The sequence below is a fragment of the Desarmillaria tabescens genome, assembly GCF_030435595.1.
Source record: "Desarmillaria tabescens strain CCBAS 213 chromosome Unknown EV420scaffold_2, whole genome shotgun sequence".
NCBI lineage: Eukaryota > Fungi > Basidiomycota > Agaricomycetes > Agaricales > Physalacriaceae > Desarmillaria > Desarmillaria tabescens.
Window position 1 is genome coordinate 1,452,799 of NW_026848301.1, and position 17,266 is coordinate 1,470,064.

General features: G+C 49.1%; 9 protein-coding genes across 9 annotated transcripts; 4 read left to right on the top strand and 5 right to left on the bottom strand.

Annotated features, from left to right (window-relative positions):
• Positions 1-62: 62 nt before the first annotated feature.
• EV420DRAFT_1473981 (uncharacterized protein) lies at positions 63-1,868 on the bottom strand (the record flags this gene model as incomplete). Its single annotated transcript, XM_060469182.1, has 4 exons — positions 63-176; positions 236-476; positions 538-1,801; positions 1,862-1,868. The coding sequence occupies 4 exons, from the start codon at positions 1,866-1,868 to the stop codon at positions 63-65; spliced, it is 1,626 nt and encodes a 541-aa protein (XP_060338552.1).
• Positions 1,869-2,390: 522 nt separating this feature from the next.
• EV420DRAFT_1325212 (YwlC protein) lies at positions 2,391-4,115 on the bottom strand (the record flags this gene model as incomplete). The annotated part of the gene is made up of 4 exons (XM_060468735.1): positions 2,391-3,515; positions 3,722-3,811; positions 3,861-4,005; positions 4,045-4,115. Coding segments are annotated over 4 exons (1,431 nt in total), but the record flags the coding sequence as incomplete, so codon positions are not given.
• An 84-nt stretch (positions 4,116-4,199) lies between these two features.
• EV420DRAFT_1503611 (uncharacterized protein) lies at positions 4,200-5,481 on the top strand. Its single transcript, XM_060471191.1, has 7 exons — positions 4,200-4,272; positions 4,347-4,580; positions 4,626-4,790; positions 4,844-5,071; positions 5,125-5,173; positions 5,221-5,278; positions 5,327-5,481. The coding sequence occupies exons 2-7, from the start codon at positions 4,515-4,517 to the stop codon at positions 5,418-5,420; spliced, it is 660 nt and encodes a 219-aa protein (XP_060338554.1). The 5' UTR covers positions 4,200-4,272; positions 4,347-4,514; the 3' UTR covers positions 5,421-5,481.
• Positions 5,482-5,812: 331 nt separating this feature from the next.
• Positions 5,813-8,811, top strand: EV420DRAFT_1259264 (uncharacterized protein; the record flags this gene model as incomplete). Its single annotated transcript, XM_060466945.1, has 6 exons — positions 5,813-7,075; positions 7,131-7,240; positions 7,296-8,355; positions 8,408-8,561; positions 8,610-8,643; positions 8,694-8,811. The coding sequence occupies 6 exons, from the start codon at positions 5,813-5,815 to the stop codon at positions 8,809-8,811; spliced, it is 2,739 nt and encodes a 912-aa protein (XP_060338555.1).
• A 123-nt stretch (positions 8,812-8,934) lies between these two features.
• On the bottom strand, positions 8,935-12,542 carry EV420DRAFT_455507 (WD40-repeat-containing domain protein). Its single transcript, XM_060482203.1, has 15 exons — positions 12,163-12,542; positions 11,959-12,105; positions 11,788-11,905; positions 11,655-11,738; positions 11,537-11,601; positions 11,179-11,486; positions 10,689-11,123; positions 10,402-10,636; positions 10,282-10,345; positions 10,115-10,224; positions 9,823-10,063; positions 9,663-9,766; positions 9,507-9,616; positions 9,360-9,458; positions 8,935-9,306 (listed from the first exon to the last, which is right to left on the bottom strand). Exons 1-15 carry the CDS (start codon positions 12,283-12,285, stop codon positions 9,174-9,176), a joined length of 2,376 nt encoding a protein of 791 aa, XP_060338556.1. The 5' UTR covers positions 12,286-12,542; the 3' UTR covers positions 8,935-9,173.
• Positions 12,543-12,606: 64 nt separating this feature from the next.
• On the bottom strand, positions 12,607-13,955 carry EV420DRAFT_1503622 (emp24/gp25L/p24 family/GOLD-domain-containing protein). Its single transcript, XM_060471192.1, has 7 exons — positions 13,707-13,955; positions 13,499-13,604; positions 13,308-13,448; positions 13,170-13,257; positions 13,063-13,113; positions 12,959-13,012; positions 12,607-12,905 (listed from the first exon to the last, which is right to left on the bottom strand). Exons 1-7 carry the CDS (start codon positions 13,929-13,931, stop codon positions 12,845-12,847), a joined length of 726 nt encoding a protein of 241 aa, XP_060338557.1. The 5' UTR covers positions 13,932-13,955; the 3' UTR covers positions 12,607-12,844.
• A 702-nt stretch (positions 13,956-14,657) lies between these two features.
• On the top strand, positions 14,658-15,753 carry EV420DRAFT_455984 (4'-phosphopantetheinyl transferase). The gene is made up of 3 exons (XM_060482205.1): positions 14,658-15,212; positions 15,265-15,490; positions 15,548-15,753. The coding sequence occupies exons 1-2, from the start codon at positions 15,049-15,051 to the stop codon at positions 15,488-15,490; spliced, it is 390 nt and encodes a 129-aa protein (XP_060338558.1). The 5' UTR covers positions 14,658-15,048; the 3' UTR covers positions 15,548-15,753.
• On the bottom strand, positions 15,520-16,783 carry EV420DRAFT_1260112 (Aminomethyltransferase folate-binding domain-containing protein; the record flags this gene model as incomplete). The annotated part of the gene is made up of 5 exons (XM_060466989.1): positions 15,520-15,805; positions 15,843-15,969; positions 16,019-16,162; positions 16,209-16,578; positions 16,628-16,783. 5 exons carry the CDS (start codon positions 16,781-16,783, stop codon positions 15,520-15,522), a joined length of 1,083 nt encoding a protein of 360 aa, XP_060338559.1.
• Positions 16,784-16,822: 39 nt separating this feature from the next.
• EV420DRAFT_1259058 (cytochrome c oxidase assembly protein PET191-domain-containing protein) lies at positions 16,823-17,143 on the top strand (the record flags this gene model as incomplete). The annotated part of the gene is made up of 2 exons (XM_060466930.1): positions 16,823-16,996; positions 17,051-17,143. The coding sequence occupies 2 exons, from the start codon at positions 16,823-16,825 to the stop codon at positions 17,141-17,143; spliced, it is 267 nt and encodes an 88-aa protein (XP_060338560.1).
• Positions 17,144-17,266: the final 123 nt, after the last annotated feature.

Sequence of the window (17,266 nt, forward strand, 5' to 3'; positions counted from 1 at the left end):
GAACAAAGAGGATGGGAGAACGTACATGATAATCATACAATTATTCAAGACCAGTGTGGTGATTATACTTGAGCGTCATCGGACAGATCCACTAACTTGTCCCACGGGTCGTCGGCACTGGGGAGAGTAAAACCATCCCCCGCGAGGTTAAAAGTCCTATTCCACATGTATGAATGCTGCATTCAACGGTGTCAGCATCATGAAATAGAACTCAAAGGAGCAAACGGTAACTAACCATGACATGATCATGGACTACGTCACTGGGATAAGAAACTGCAGGGACTGTAGAAGCTGGACGGGAAATGACGTCTCCGCGTTCAAGCTGACGAAAGAAACCTTGAGAGCTCGAAGGACGTCGAGGTGCAATGAGCATCGGGTGGTCGACAGGATAACCAAACGAATCGAGCGATGTATGCGGCATGGTCGACGAAGGGATGAAGGGCGCCGGGGCAGGTCCCAGCTCAGCCGAGTGATGACTGACTGGAGATGCTGGAGCGGTAGCAGGCAGCGATGTCGCATTGTCAATCCCAGTGGTACCAGGCAGAACCGAACGGAACCGGCGACATTTGTGTCATAGTCAAGAAATGGGGGAAGGTAGCTGGAGTCAGTCCTTGCCCAGAGGTATTATGATAAGTGGGAAACACTTGAGGGATAGACGGAAGCGAAGGTACTGTGTTGATTCCGGTATCAAAAGGAGGAATGTGTTGTGGAGGAGCACCCACTAAACCCATCCAATGTTCATAATGCGGTACGAAAACAAAAGGAGTTGGTTGCATTGGCTCTAGTTCAAACGCGTGGTAGGCCGTGGCAGGCGATGCTGGGACAGTCGCAGATTGCGACGATGCAGTGTGGACTCGGCTGGTGGATGCCTCAGAGTGCTGAGTACGACCTTTCCTACGACACCTACGGGGCTTTTCTTGAACAACCTTGTCTTGTATACCGAGGACATTCTCCACAAAATTGGTGATCGACTCTGTATCGTCGGCCCCAGTCTCCTGATCGCTTCCTAGACGGCCTTTCATCCTGGAACCCTTGCGCTGAGGCGAGAACTTATAGTTAGGATACTTCTTGTGATGAGCCTCTAGCGCCTTCTTTGCCTCTGCTATGAAGGGCTGACGCTCCTCGAGGGTGGTACGATTCCACGCTTCCCCGGCAACCCGACTGAAAAACTGCTGATTTTTATTCTTGGGTTTTGGCTGTTTCTCGCGTATTTTTTTGAGGATGTGCGAACGATAGAGTATGAAGGCATTGGGTGGGCGAGGGATTTTGGGCTTGGTGACGAGGTCGGGCGCATTGTCTATCTCCGGTTCCGGCTCTGGGGTGGAAGGTGATTTCGATACTGGCGTTGGGAGCAGTGCCGCTGCGTGCATGTGATGGAGGCCGAGACTGTTGCCCGTGTCCTGGGAAGACGGGGATAATGGCATCGAATATTCATCTGCAGAAGGCTCAAGTGGAGTGGCGGATGGATGGATATGGGGCGTCGGGGGATGCATATGATGAAATGTAAGAGCGGGCGATGGCATCGAATTGTTCTCTAGGGCAGGCGTAGCTAGAGTGGAGCGTGAAAGAACAAAGGGCGTCGAAGGGTAGGAACCTGGGGTAGGGGCCACATCAAGAAGACCTTTGTTCTGAGCAATGTCCAACGCGTTCAGAGATTCATGCGCGTGAGTGCTACGCGCTGATCGTGCCAAATGAATCCCCGACAAAGAAAGGTTATCGAGCTCTTCAGTAGGAGGCGAGTAACGATCTTGCGCATGCTGATTCTGGAAGGACCAAGTAGAGTTGAATAGACTCGGCATATCTAATCGATACACAAAGGAACATTAACTTCTCTCCACATAAGGACGGTCCTAACACGTACGTTGCATCTTGAGGTTAAGGAATAAAGTGGAAGCAGATTAAACTTTGTGAGTGGCTGGTGAAGTGCACGCGAAAGACCCTTCTCTTTCATGTTGACAACCGACTTTTATATTCTTTGCCGATGTCAATTGACGCTTTGGGAAGACAGGTTCAGTCTGACCCAAAACGAAGTTTTCAGCAAAGGCTCAGGACACGCGACTATCTGAAAGAGATATCGCCTTTCAAGTCACATGAGGAGACAAAGCAAGCCGGCAAAAAGGCCGAACACGCGTTTTGCGGCGCACCGCCGCACGATATGGAAAACGTCGATTAGGAACATGAGGATTGATTGGGACAGGACAGTGACAGGACTTGGCTCCTAGCGTAACATGGCGGTGCATTCTGGAAGCGAGTACAGGGATCTACTTGAGTCTACATTTGCTTTGTTCGACGCCTATCTAGAGCTGCTATGTACCTATAAATCTAAAGGTATCAGCAGAAGTCCACTTAAAACCGAAATTGACTTGCGATAACGTATCGGTCCTCTAAAAGGACAGGTATTTGAGTTCGCCAGCGGCTTTCCTGACGCGATTCATCACAGCAAGGCCCTCCTTGAACTCCTCTATTTCCTCGATGAGTATTAGGTCCACCCCTTCCTCCTCTAACGTGAGCAAACCATTGAACAGCTTTTGGGCGGTGACCGCAGGGTTGCTGAGAGGCCCCAGGAAAAAACGACGCCATTCTATTCCATTAGGTAACGTGAAAGTTCCGAGGACGGAATCAGTCGGTGTTAATAGTCCGACCTTGATGGGGCGTGAGCGATCACTATTGTGCGACAGGGCTGCCAGATATTCCGAAGCGTTATAGCTTTGTTCTCCTGCTGGGACTGGGGAACGCGTGAAGAGTAGTGTCACCGGTACCGATGGGGAATAGTGTCTGTATTTCATACCCGGCGTAGTTGGTGCTTGTTCTAACTCCTGGTCTGCATAGTCGCGTCGATGCACCAAAATTTGTGGCATACATGTCGCGCCATCCAGTTCTTGCTGCAGAACTCGGGACATATCCTCAATAGTAACACCTCCCGGTCGGAGTACGCGAATATTGCCATCAGGTTGTAAACCATCGACAACTGTGCTCTCCACCCCCACATCACAAGGGCCTCCGTCTAAAATGATACTAAGTCTGCCATTGTGATCGCGTAAGACATGCTCTGCGCGCGTTGGACTGGGCTTCCCTGAACTATTTGCACTGGGTGCTGCCAGCGGGGCATCAGCAACAGCTATCAAGGCTCTGGCGACGGGGTGTGAAGGCATTCGGATGGCAACTGTGGGATGATTTGCTGTGATTATGGATGGAACAACATTAGGGTCACTGGGAAAAAGAAGGGTCAATGCTCCAGGCCAGAAGTGTCTCATAAGAATTCGATATGTCGCTGGAAGCGTGAAATCGGAGGGTATGATTGAACGGAGCATCTTGAACGATGATACATGCACGATAAGAGGGTTATCTGATGGACGGCCTTTGATTGCGAATATGCGGGATGCTGCTATCGAATTTAAAGCTAGAGCACCGAGGCCATACACGGTCTCGGTAGGGAATGCGACTGGCTGAAGATCATGGAGATGACGGGCGGCGATTTGTAGAGAAGCTAGTGTATCTGGAGAGGTTATCGTAGGCTCTTCTGATGCAGAATCGAAGAAAATGGAAGCAGAGTCGCATTTGAGCACTTTGGTGGATGTAGCGGCCATTCTGAGGTATCGGTAGCCAATTTTGAGGCACATCCGAGTCAAAAGATTTTCATTTGTTTTGTCCTGTTTGTGCTGGAATAGTGGATGAGAAGAACGAGTAAACGGTACAACATCTATTCGGGCTGGTGGGTTACAGGCATGTCGAGGCCAACTCGCCGAGCGGTAGCATGAATTCTCTCTTCCGCTGTCAGGTCTATCAAGGGATTGTATCTGTCCAAGAGGAACTGCGGAACCATGAATACAGAAAAAAATCTCGACGATATTGAGACGCACCTTGTGTTGCCTCGAAGCTTGCATGAGTGCTACAGCATTTTGAACATCCTCCAAGACGCGCTCGTTCCCAGATTGCCGGTATCCTTCTAAAATGGATCGAAAACTAGACGAGCAAGGGATTGACGACGTTTCGTTTGGAAGGCGCCTGTAAGTCATCAATACTGGAGCCATATACTAGCAGAACAGGCTGACTGATTTTCTCAGTTCACGAAGAATAGAGCGATACGTTGAGGCGACGACATGTTGGGAGGCCATAAAGAGAGGAGAGAGATGTCACGCAGATGTGACTGTTCCACGTGCCGTTATTCACCCACCAACGTGACAGTCCGTCGCGCGGATCCGACAAGGTTCCAGAGCAATGTTGACTTTGTTCGACAATGTCCTTTTTACGCGTGGCACCTAGCTGACAATGGTAAAGAACATTGTTCTTGTTCCTCAATGGAGTCTTATCTTACCTTTTTGCTTCAAACCAATTGTTTGTAAAAGTCGAGGTTGCGACATAGAACTGGTATAAAATGGAGGCAGTCAGTCCATTGACGATTCGTCGTTGTCCTCAAGTCCAACCTCAGTATTTACTCGGTCTTCCCGTGTCTCTAATATTCTCTCGTTCCCAAATCCCTCTCATTTTGTGTTGCGCCTTCCTTGCCCTTCTAGATGGTTCGCATCCATTGGTCTCTGTTATCCAAGGAAGGAGTCAAGAAGGCAGGGCGACTAGCTCAGGTTAGTGCATTGCTTCTGGTCGACGTCATCTGACTTTTGGTGCAGGGCTACTTATACACTTCTGGAGCTCCAGTGCAAGAACCAGATTCTACTGAGAAGCCCAAACCGCAACCCCTCACCCAAGCAGAACGCGACGAGATTGAGAAAGAGCGCATGCTCGCCATGGTTCGTCGCGGTCTAAAAGCCCATCCCGTTATCTTTGTGGGGAATGTATAAATACTTTACCGACAACACGCGAACAACATTCTGAACACAGTTCTTAGGTCCCTCCTACTTTCGCTTACGACGAGCTCTATAACTTCTTTTCCTCTAACTGTGGCAAAGTTCGTAGCCTTGAAATTCGGTGCAGTCAAGGATGTCCAGTGCCGATGGAATCCCGTGGGCCTGGCTATACTCCGAGCATCTACTATGCCACCGTCGAATTCTACAGCCATACTGCTGTTCATAAAGCGCTTTCCAAGCCTACCAAGTTCAAGGGCGTGACGCTGCAGGTGATCACCTTGAGCATCGTTTCCTTGGTTATCTCTCATCATTTTTGCTCCAGATTACTATCTCCAGACGATTGCTGCCGGAAGTGAGGAGATATATTGCCAGTACGTCGGAGATTGTATGAGGAAGGCCTTTCTTGATCATTCACCAGATATGTCTAAAAATAAGGATTCCAAGCAGACAAACGGTGCTGGTCCTCGTCGTTCTATGTAAGATTTTTCTGTGTGTTGACGTCGCCTCTCTGATCTCGTTTACAGACCCTACCGAGAGCAGGGAACTCTTATTTTGCCTGACCCGTCCCCCGACGTGAATATGGTGGTTGGGGTAGGATTTCCCAAGACCATTGTGTAGAAGACGGTAGCATGTACTTGGTAGAATGCATTGAATGTCGCCATATTAAGTTCAGAATGCTATTAGGAGTTAGACTGAATTTCCACATGGCGGTCCACACAGCTCCCGAACGTGCCGCATTGGGACCTTCCACTGTCTTACCTTTCACAAGAAGCATCCCTGTCGCTGTGCCCAACGTCGAGCAACTATCCTTCCTGCATGGGATCACCCTAGGAAATTCTAGCACGACCGCCAGCGGCGAGAACGGACCTCTTGCCACATCATATGCGCCATTGTCTCGACATCACCAGCTTACAAACCGCCATCCTCACCAAATTGGCCTTATTGGCGCCTTTTGTTCGTCTGTGAATTGATTCCTGCCAGCTCGAGTATCAGCGTCGTCGTCGAGTATCATGGCAAGGAGCGCTGCGCTCAATCCTGCCTCGATGCCCTTCTTCCCAGGCAACGTCCGCACCAGTGACGACGAAGGCGACTTAACTTTTCGACGACATCCCTTTCGTTCCAGCGAACCAAATCGTAGCTCATTTTCGTCAATGTCTTCCGTATCCGTTTCGCCTACAGAATTCCGTACCGCTAGGTCTTCTCCCAGCCCGCCACAAGACGACCTAGCTAACATGCAGAGCACTTTTAAGTCTCCTTTCGATTTGCCGCGACGGTCGCCTTCCTTCCGCCAGGTGGAAGCGGGAAGACCGTATCCTGTCATAGAGAACCGAGTCTCTCGGGAGGCTAGCCTAATGGGCAGTCTGGAGTCATTGCCAGAGGGGGAGGACAATGTTACTACCCCTGGACCTCTCAGCCAGGACAGCAGTGCAGCCGTTGGATCACCCTTTTTTCCAGTGCAACAGCAGCCTCGAGAACGTTTTTCGACGCCCCCCGTCGTTCCTGGCCTTAACGGATCATCTCACCCCATCATCAGCGGTCCTACCTCCTCGTCCCCCGTGTCGTCTCTCGATTCCGGCAGCCACCTCAACTCTGGTTCAGATGGACATTCCTTTGAAGCGCAGCTCAAGGCTTCTCCCTTACTTCACGATATACTGGATCGCCTCGTCCGATGTGAATATTCCACTCGGGAAATTCACAGGGATCTTGGTGAATTGCACCGCAAAGTCAACATACTCGTGGATCGCTCCACTGCCACTGCTAGCAATATACAGCCGGAATTCAAGGACCCCTTTGCAAGCAATGGTCGTAGGCCAAGTTATGCAAACCCCATGAATGCACCCCGCGCTTCCTTGGGCAATATTGCCCCTAACCAGGTCCCTCCTTCTGAGGACATTACTTCGATTTCTCAACGTCTAAATACTCTCACTTCGTCCGTTGGTCAGCTTATTGCACTCCAGACACAACATGTCCCGCCGCCGCCAGTATCTGGCTTGCCCAATGGCGGTCTCATTGGTCCTCCCAAAGCTCATACGTCAAACCTAGATTTCCTGTCTTCCCAGCAGCCTAATGTTAGCGCACTGGGCCACGGATTGCCCAACCGTCCGGATATGCGACCTTCGCCTCGTCTTCCAAATCCCCCCATGCGTACTTGGTCTACCGGAACCCTTGATCTACCCGTGCGTCCTCCCGAAACGACAATCGGGCGTCAGGAAGTATTTTCTCGTGACAAACGACGCTCCGTTTCAAGTCTTATGCGCCGTGATTCAGCTGGGGTCTGTTTCTTTCCCCAGCGGTTCGTTCCTTCTCTGATCATATCTTTTTTCATAGATGTTGGATCCAAATGATTCGAACTCTCCACGCGATTCTGGCCCAATGATTACCAAGTGGGAACAACTTTCGCTGGCACCTGAGCTCCAGGTTTCATTGAACTCTTTTGGGTAATCATTTCCCATTCCTTGACGCCCAGTCTTTGTGCTAATGTCATTATCATAGTGTGGGTCCTCCAAACAAAATACAGCAACGGGCGTTACCATTCCTCTTGAGGGGATCAGATATCATTGCTCAAGCGCCGCCAACCCAAGAACGGATCGCGGCATATGTCATTCCGGCTATCCAGACGGCACTGACCCACTCCGATAGTCTGAAACCGGTGGTCCTTATGATATCTACCACTGTAGATCAAGCCACGCAAGCTCACCGCATGATTCGTGACCTGGGATCTGGTATAGGCGTCAGATCCGTGTTGGCTGTAGGTGCCGTCAAAGACTTCCATGCCGAGCTGCAGCTAGTCCTTTCCAACAAACCTCAAGTGGTTTGCGGCACACCCCAGAAATTACACGCTCTGTTTACGACGCCGGGTGGTCTCGATGGTTCAGATGTCCGTTTCCTTGTGCTCGACGAGGTAGACCAGCTCATCGCGCGCAATATGCACGAATTCGTATTCAATATTGTGAAATTGCTACCTCCTGCTCGTTCACGCCCGCCAGGTTCGGTGACGCCCACTCCTTCGGGTAGCTCATCGAATAATTCGCCTGTCCCGGGTCCCCCAGCCAGGAAGATGTCTACTTTAGGCGGCACACCGGTCTCAGACGCCGAGGGACGTTCTAGCCCTCAAGTTGGAGAGGGTCAACAATCTGCCGAACGCCAGACGGCGCTGTTCTCTAACACCGTCCCTCAGGACGTTTTGAACTTGGCAACAGCCATTCAACTGAAGGAGCCTGTCAGAGTCCTTGTACGCCGGGATGGTACGGTGACCAACATCGAGACATCACCAAATTTCCGTGGTCTTCGACAGTTCTATTTGTATCTGGCGTTCACTGCTGGTGGGCGCTCTGATCCTTCTCATGTTGAAGGCGGCCTAGGAATAATCGGATCAGGAAGAAGCACTTCTAGTGCCGAGAGCGTGCAAGCTCGCGAATGGAAGCTCGATGCGCTCGCTGATATACTCGATGATGTCGATGTTGCGCAGGCCATCGTTCATGTTGGCGGTGTCACCGCGTTAGATGCGGTTGTGTATAAATTGGCTAGTCGTGGTTTGGAGGCTATTCCTCTGGTACGGCAGTCTGTTCCTCTCACTGTCATGGCTTCATTAACATTATGCATAGCATGGCGATATGAATTCTACGACCAAATTGGCTGCTCTGAGCAAGTTTAAGAGCTCGCCCTCTGTTGTCATGAGACAACCTGTAACAAAAATTCTTGTTATTTACGATGTTCACGTTCAAGAAATATCTCAAATTCCATTGATTATAAATTATGGTGCGTGCGGATCTTTTTCTCGTCGATTTAACTTAATTTTCGCGCCAGATTTACCGAAAGCCGTCGAGGAGTACACTCATCGGTGAGTACGATCGACCTACAAACACATTGATTCTCATCGCCCTCTTCTAGCATTGCCCCTGCCGTCGCACCTAATAATTACTCCCGTGGAGGGGTCATAATCAACTTCGTAACTGCTACAGGTGGTGACGTCGAGATGCTCCGATCCATCGAGTGTTTCCACAAGTAATGCGTTTCGCCTCTCTTTATGCTATACAAATACTGACTGTTTTTCATCTTTCTAGAATCAAATGCGTAAGCCTATTATCTGTTATCCTTCATTCGTCTCTGACATTGCCTACAGCCTGAAGTTCCTATCAGTCTCCGTGACATTGTCTAAATTGATCACCATTCTGTGTTCTTGTATCCCTATCGCACAATGCTCTATTCGTCTTCTATCGTCGTCTGCTACGCCTATTATACTCGCATCTCACTGTTCGATACCCTTATACTGCACCTGCGCGCCTCCCAGATTGTTTCATTACTAGTTTCATCCCCTTATTTCTCTCACCACTGTATAGCAGCTCTCATTTCATTCCATTTGGATGGTTATCAATCCATACTCATGTGGACGATTACTATTTTCAATGTACCATCTTCACTACAGCTAGCGAGCTCTTTCCGAGTAACTTCAACCGCGGAAGGTCGCCAACTGAGGCGGTGAATATGGTTGACATGCGCCATGCTATAGGTCAGTTAATACTGTCTGCTCATCTGTCAAGGACAAAATTTTCGCACCCAGCATTTACTGTCAATTGATGCCGCCAATCTGTTGTTGGGATCGTGTTTGAATACACCAGTATTTCTCCGGTTTCAAGGCCGATAGCAAGGTACCGTCTAACATAACAGTGAAAGATGATCTCAAAAAGAACCGAAATGACGAACCTATTTTGTTTGTCAACAGTCGAGATTTCAACAGCCGTTGCGGCCTCCGCCACTTTGATGTTAACAATAGCTTTCCAATTTCCATCAGTGCCAGACTGCCATATTTTAACCTACACGATGTCAATGCATGGAAACAATAGATGACACAACCCTTACCGTCTTATCGCGAGACGCCGTAACGAAAACATCGCCTTCATGTGCCCATGCACAGTCCCAAATGATTCGAGAGTGACTTTTGTCTGCGGCTGCTGCGCTATAACCTAGGCACGTTGCGTGAGCCGTGCTCTTTATTACCAAGGCTGCAACAGTGGCTTACCTGGAGTCGAATCGTTCCTTCGGAACAGACGCCATGTTCTGTCCCTGGAAACAGACAGTAAAAATTGGTCGTCAGGACTGAATGCTATCCGCGTGACAGTCAGTGAATGCCCGGCGAGAGGTTCTCCGAATGGTTGCCAGGTTTCTATGTCCCATATACGAATGACAGAGTGCTCTGGTGACGTTGACTTACAAGCAGTCGCTACCAGACTGCGTGAGTTGGACGTAGCAATAGTGATGGACTATAAGGCAAAGTAAATATCCCTCCATTTGCACCGGCCGACAGACATTACCTCGTATCCATGTCCAAATACCTTTTCTATTTCTGGCCAAAGAGTAGTGGCGGCAAGTTCCCCTTCCAGAGGCCGAGTGGATGGGGAAGCTTCATCAACGGTCGTAGAGGCTGAATAGAATCGAACGTAAGTTAAACTCTCAAATTTGACAAGTTACAGTAACCGACCATCAGCGGTGGCTTTGTTCGACAAACCCAGGGGCGGAACGCTAGCTCGGGATGGACGTTGATGCTGTGTTTATGATAACTTTAGCACGGAGAGCAGACCGAAAAAAAAGATAACTTTACATCAGCAGCGGAAAATCGTGCAACACCCAGTGCTTCTACCACATCTATGAAACTTCGCGGAGCCTCAAACACTCTCGCCACTTTCTCATCCGCGATACTAACAAACTTGAGGTTGTCTAAAAAGCTTACCCCCAGAAGATCGTACCCGTGGACTTGCGGTCTGGCGAGCTCATGCCATGTTGTGCGACCATTTTGGTGTGTTATAGGACCATGTATACGTGTAGTCTGATCCAATCTGGCACTCTAGATATCAGTACTCAACGGCCTTCAAAAATGAACACACTGACCCAGCTGATATCAAGAACTGCCCATCAGGGCTCCAACAGATTCCCCGAACGGGCCCGCTGTGTCCAGTGATTGCATGCACTTCAGTCCAAGTTTCCTTTTCATCAGCAGAACACCGCCATCTCCTCCAGCCACCGGACCAACCCCAGGCGAATGCCTCAGAACCCTCTTTACCCCATAGACCTCCGACAAATCCGCCCAAGCGCTGCCCGCCAATGTCCCCAAATCGCTGCCGATTGATCCAGATCGCAGTGGACGTATCATGTGAAGAGGTTAGCACCGTTGACGGAGACCAAAGGATAACGGAAGAATCAGTGGACGAAGATAGTAGAGTCGCTGTCGACGATGCTGATGTTGCCGGCCGCCAACTGAGAGAAGTGACACCTGCTTCATGACCAACAAGGAGTGCATCAAAAGTGATTGAGAACTGTTGAGAACTGAAAACAAGAAAGAATAAACAAAAACCATAGTTAGGAAGGAACCCCATCTTACCCGGAGGCGGATGTCTTGACGGTCAAAATATGTCGTTTCAAAGAAATCTGACGGCCACCCTCTTCGGCATCAGCTAGTTCACCCAGAGAAGCTTCGAAAGCATCCAAAAGTTCATCACTTAGAGCATCTGCAGACGCCGAGGAAGATTTCCCGGTCTCGCGTTTGTAAGGTTCGATATTCCACAGCCTGATAGTCGTGTCCTGAGATCCTGACGCGAGAACCAAGGGCTCGCTTTCTTGAAGTGAAGGTCGGAACGCAAGGCATCGGGCCCAGTCATCATGTCCGGAAAGTACAGCAGATTTTATGAACTGTAAAGGTAGTGTTAGCGCGACATCATAAGATGGTAAAAGGGACTTGCTGTGTCGTCGGACCTTGTCCAGATTTGAATATTTCGATCTGTACATGCAATGGCGAGGATAAGACCTGTGGATATGCTCTCAGATACACGCATAATTCTGAGCTGTTCGGTCACATACTTTCAGACTGAGGAAGGAAAGAAAGGGCGATAGACAGTGGATATTTGCCCTTCAGTGGTATGGATTGGACCTCGACCACCTCATCTGTTCTTTGTCAAGGGGAGATCACACGTTAAAGATAACTCCCAGATACCTGTTCCTACTTTCCAAATTTTGACTGAAGAATCAGAAGAGCCCGTCGCAAGACACTCATGATGAACACATAAGGACGAGACTGCTTTCGGGTGTGCTTGAACCTTACTTGACCTCCACTGAAAGAACCATTGAAACGAAGAGTTGAGGCGAAGATAGCAGACGGCCACACCTGATCATGTAACCCATCTCTTGTCCAATATATCACCATACCCTTGTCGTCGGCAGTAACAAACGAATCATCTGAGACGAACTTGACGCTGGTCACAGTCCCTTCGTGGCCAGGTAATGTTTGATAAGGACCTGGATCAGGATCTCCCTGGGTAGTGGATCACTGTCAACGACGCGGTTGGGTGATGAAGTAGGTATTCCGTACAGTGAGGTCCCAGAGACAAACTAGATTCGCGGAGCCAAACGCGATAAGTGAAGCTTGCGAAGCATCAGCAGCTTGACAGAACCGATTCGTGGAGGCCGCTATGTAGGCTGTCGATACGTTCATCCTCTGAGGACAATGTAAGAGGCAAAAATCGAAAAAGGCAATCACCGCCCAATATCTATCGGTCCGAGGTCCGATCCTAGAAGGCAGGTTTGAGGAAGGTCATATGTAGATAATACTCCGAACAGCAGCTGTGTCGCATTCTGCTTCAGTGGTAAAATCCTTGTCTTCGCTGGATGAGAGCTACAGAGCCGTATAATTAATGCGTTGAAGCCCGAAGAAAGTCAAATATATGCGGTTGTGACGCTCAGACTTGCTGCTTTAGGGCGTTGTATCTACTCTTTTCGTTGTTAAAACGATGTAACACGTTTCAGATAGTCGCTTCCGTAAAATAAGTCAATTATCAATTTCAACCACGTTTTAACCAGCAGGACAATAATCAGGGTTGCCTACATAACTAGCCACTAAATACCTCGAACGTTATGAACAGATGTTGCAGCGTCTGAGCCTAATGATGGCAGAGGAAACGAACAAACTTCACTCAAGCTGAAAATCAAGATCCAAACGTCAAGCAGTCATCAATGTCATTGTATTGCAACATTCAGCCCAGCCAGAATGGATACTACACTTTATACCGCCTTCCTGTCTTAGTGAAGAATGTTTGTAGGACATAGACCTGGAATCTGAGGGGAGAATCAGGGGGGATGAAGAAACGATATCAGCAAAAAAGACGCACGCAGCCATAGCGATGACTCCACAGCTCTCAAGGATGGCATACCAGAATAGCCGACTGAAAAAGCTGTTAGACAGTACGACACATGAAAAGAAAAACCACCATACTTTTGCGTGCTCTGAACTACAGAAAAGCCTCGGCGTTCTTTAGTGTGGAAGCTACAAACCATTATGAGTACGAGGATTGTAACGGAGAAAAAGCAATCTAAACGCACTGCTTCTGTGTCCGTTTGATGTTCATGAGCATTCCATTGAGCCTGAATATGGACTCTTCGAGTGCGGAGGTTTGTTCAGAGATTTGGCCTGTAAAGCCGGTCAGGATGCAGAGACGGCGCAGTAGAGTGAGTACACACCAGGCTTCGCCGGAGCCTCCCTCCTCGGTTCACTCTCTACCATGATGTCAAAGTCGATGAGTTTTTCGGTGAGCGTGGACATGTCGTTTTCAAAGCAGAAGGCATATTCGCCAGGAGTGTTGGCTGTTAGGACGTAATCACCTTGCAAAGAGGTAAGCGCACAGGTTTAACGTAAAAGAAATGGCAGAAACCTTGACGCTCGCTCGTTCCGGAGAGGATTTCTTTGCTTGCTGGTGGTGGCGAGGTTACCGTGTACGAGATATCGAATGAGCCTCCAGATTGAACGGCAAAGTAGAACTGTCATCGAGCAGTGTCGCGCAAAATTAATATTCAGAATGGTGAAAAAGGAGGCAAGAAATGGTTAGAGTGTAATACGAGCAGAGCAGCAAGGTCACGCACGCCAATTTTCTCGCCAGCCTTGTCAACATCCGCATAGAAACAGAGCCGCTCATTGGCTGCAATTGGTGTTGTCAACGCAGAGCCATATACTGATCTTATACAAGCGCAAAAGAGGATGAAAAGAAGAGGTATAGAAAGAAAGAAGGAGGACGGAAGGAGAGGCATCGTCGTGAATGGAAGAGGAAATGCTATTTCCTTTCTGGGATTGCAGACGTGTTGACACATCCACAGCTGGGTGGCGACTATTTTGGGGTGGTCAAAATAGAATCAAAATCCGAGATCCCGATTTTGGGCGAGGCAAAATCGTTCGATATTTCCTTATTAGGAATTCCCCGGATTTTGAACTGAGGCAAAATCCGACATTTTGCACTTTGATTCTATTTTGACTCGCGCAAAATAGTCGCCCGCCCAGCTGTGATCGGTTTGCCGCGAGGCAATTCATGGTCAAGCTCGGACTAAAGAACAAATAAATTGCAGCTCAAGTAGAATTCTAACGACAGCTGGTGAAGGATAACTGAAACGTTAGTGTCCCACAAGTACTCATTCTAGAGACTGAATATGTCCACTGATGAATGGAGAGATCTGGTCCATCACCAGTCCCAATGAGAATACCAGCATTTATGCTTCTAGCCGCAACGTGCCTTTCCAAAGGACAGTTTAGAAAACACTCCAGAGCCTTCGTAGTTATCGATACGGAGATAGCCAAGGTAACCTGGTCATTGGCACGTTCTCTATATGGATGTTGGGAGGAGGAAAACGAATGCACAACAAAACGTACTAGGACATTGTGAACTGCACTCAACCCATTGATGTAAACGTCAAAGACATGGGAGAACGAGTCGTGGTCCGAGATTTCAAGCTCGCTCATTTCAAACCAAACCAGCCAATATCCGCCAGATATGAGTCTCCAAGGGATACGAAAAGTTTTCCATGTAGGAGCTAAGAAAAGCAAAATCGAATCTCAAAACGAACGAGGTCCATGTCCATCCTTGATACTGAGTCTCGTCCGATGTGCGAGAATCGTAGCGCATCGTCAGCTACGGAACGTGTTTATATCGTGCATAAAACTCTGGTAAGCACAAGGAAAAAGTTGTTTTTCCAAATCCTGTCGAACAATGGACGAGCGGATGAGCGTGAGGCGGGGATACTTGTTTGCTATCCACATGTTTCGGCGGTGGAAATCTTTGTGTTCGCGTTCGCAGAGCACTATGCACTTCTTTATCTGCCGTGAGAAGATCCTGAAAGGTGTTGCCTTGAAAACCTGAAACGTAGACAAGGAAGTACACAGACGATGTTCAACATGGTGGGTAAGGAGCAAGGATGAACACAGCCACATATTCCAATGATTCTTGGCATCGGCGTCGATGTCGTCCACCTCCCTCGCATCGCGGCGCTCATAGCTCGTCGTGGACCAGAAAGATTTGCTCAAAGGATACTCAGCAACGAAGAACTGCAATCGTGGAAGGCCATCCACGAGGTTGACCGCGCTAGGTTCTTGGCTGTCCGGTACGCTTAGTACAGTCTCGACGCGTCGACAGACATCTCATTTCGCGTACAGATGGGCGGTCAAAGAGGCCGCATACAAGGCGATGTACCCTACTGTCAAGCCTACATGGAAACATCTTTCGTTCCGGAGCTTAGGGCAGGAATTCAATGGCAGTAAACCTTCGCTGATCTACCGTCCCCCGTCCCTCGGCACCTCGGTGGGTGAGATACACAGTTCCGTCAGCCATGACGGAGAATATGTGTTCGCTTCCGTGTTAATCTGTCGACGGACAGAATAGGTGCGCTACTCTATTTTATTGCAATAATCCTACAGAACACCTGAGCGTTTACACCAGTCCCACCATTGGGGCCATTGAGGTTCAACTATCCACGTTGCAGAATCATCAGTCTGCAGGGAGAACTGCTGGGGTTCTTCTTCCGTCAAATATGCATTCTTCAGGTGTTCTAATCGGAACAGGGCCAGGCCATGCCCATGCAGCGATGTCAGAAGTTTACTGGTTCCCCGCGGACGCGGAGATTTATTCTGGGAATCTTCACGAGGAATTGGGCGTATGTCAAGGCCCGAAGGCAGTGACTGGGCAACGGGGGATGACCTATGACAAGCTGAGAATACAAACACAGAAGGGATACCAGCAATAGAATACGTACATTTGGTAGTCGCGTATCACAACAGGAAGGATTCTTTTCCGTATGACACCTGTGTGATATGTTCGCACTGTGAGCTCCTGCCCGACATAGCAGCCCTTCCGAAAGTCAACTGACGGGCAACATGAGAAAAGTTACACCCATGGATCATCAAAACTCACGGCCTCCCATTATATCCAAGTTGGAGTCCATCGGAAACGCATGCAAGGGTGGGATGTCAACAGGGCCTTCAGGGACCCCCTTGAGTATACGAAGAAGGGTATATGCGTCGGACGTCTGGATATCATGCGAGAGGGATTCCTTTGCTTGAATCGAATGAGCTCAGGATGTACAGCCATATCGGTGACTTACGAGGGTCGCCCTTGCGTACGAGAATCCTCGAACCCATCCCGGGTGCTCTTCTGTCGCGTATGATACCGTCTTCGACTCCCCAAGGCCATTCACTCTCGGCCGGCCAAATGGGCTCCATAGCTCCACTGTTTTCCCAGTGCCAATTTCGTTCCGTCTCCCAGTGTGAATGTTCAGGTGAACCCCAGGCAGCCCATGTGTCGTATTCCTGGGAGACATCCCTGATCTTGACCTTGGACCGCAAGACGTACCGCTTGAGCAGGCCGTAAAGCGGTGGAGCCTCCGAGGGGCGTGAATCGTATTCAATTATGTATCCAGGCTTTCCCTTTTCATCTTTTTGCGTGTGTAGGAATACATCGTAGAGAACCCTTCCCTACAAAACGATTAGTAAAGGTCATTTGTGGAAAGGTAAGGAGCCGCACCTGGGCATTTAGCACTGTCGAAAACGCAGGTCGCCGAGGCTCGTGTACTGACGTTGCCAGCATGCCATTAAGAAACTCTGACGCCTGAGAGCCAAATACCGAGAGAAAGGACCGGAACGGGACTGGGGCGATGGTGGGGGTCAAGCTAGGAAACATTACTGCACGTGCTTGGTGTAATCTTGTCGTTGTACTGCAATGTCCTCGTCGTGCCAAGGTCTCCTGGCCGCCCTCAAAGATTGCTTGATGCACTCTGACTGTGTTGTCAAAGATGGAAAACTCCCGTCTGAATGCCTGAAGGAGCACCCGGACGAACTGCCAGAGGCATGTCAGTCACTACGCAAGGCGACATTTGAATGTAAACGGGGAATGGTGCGTTTAGCTGTATTTTATTATTCTTTAGGTTTTTACTGAAGTATAATACAGCTAGATATGCGGAAGAGATTCCGAGGGAACATTGCTGGCTCGCAATTCACATTCGAACCGGAAAAGGCGCGACAGGCAGAGACGTCAGAGTAATCTCAGTAATCTCGATTATACATAGGACGGATGAATCAGCATGGTGTATCAGCGCTTCGGCCAAGATCTCATAAAATTCACACAATGTTACGAATCGATTTGTCATTCACTTCTACGACATGA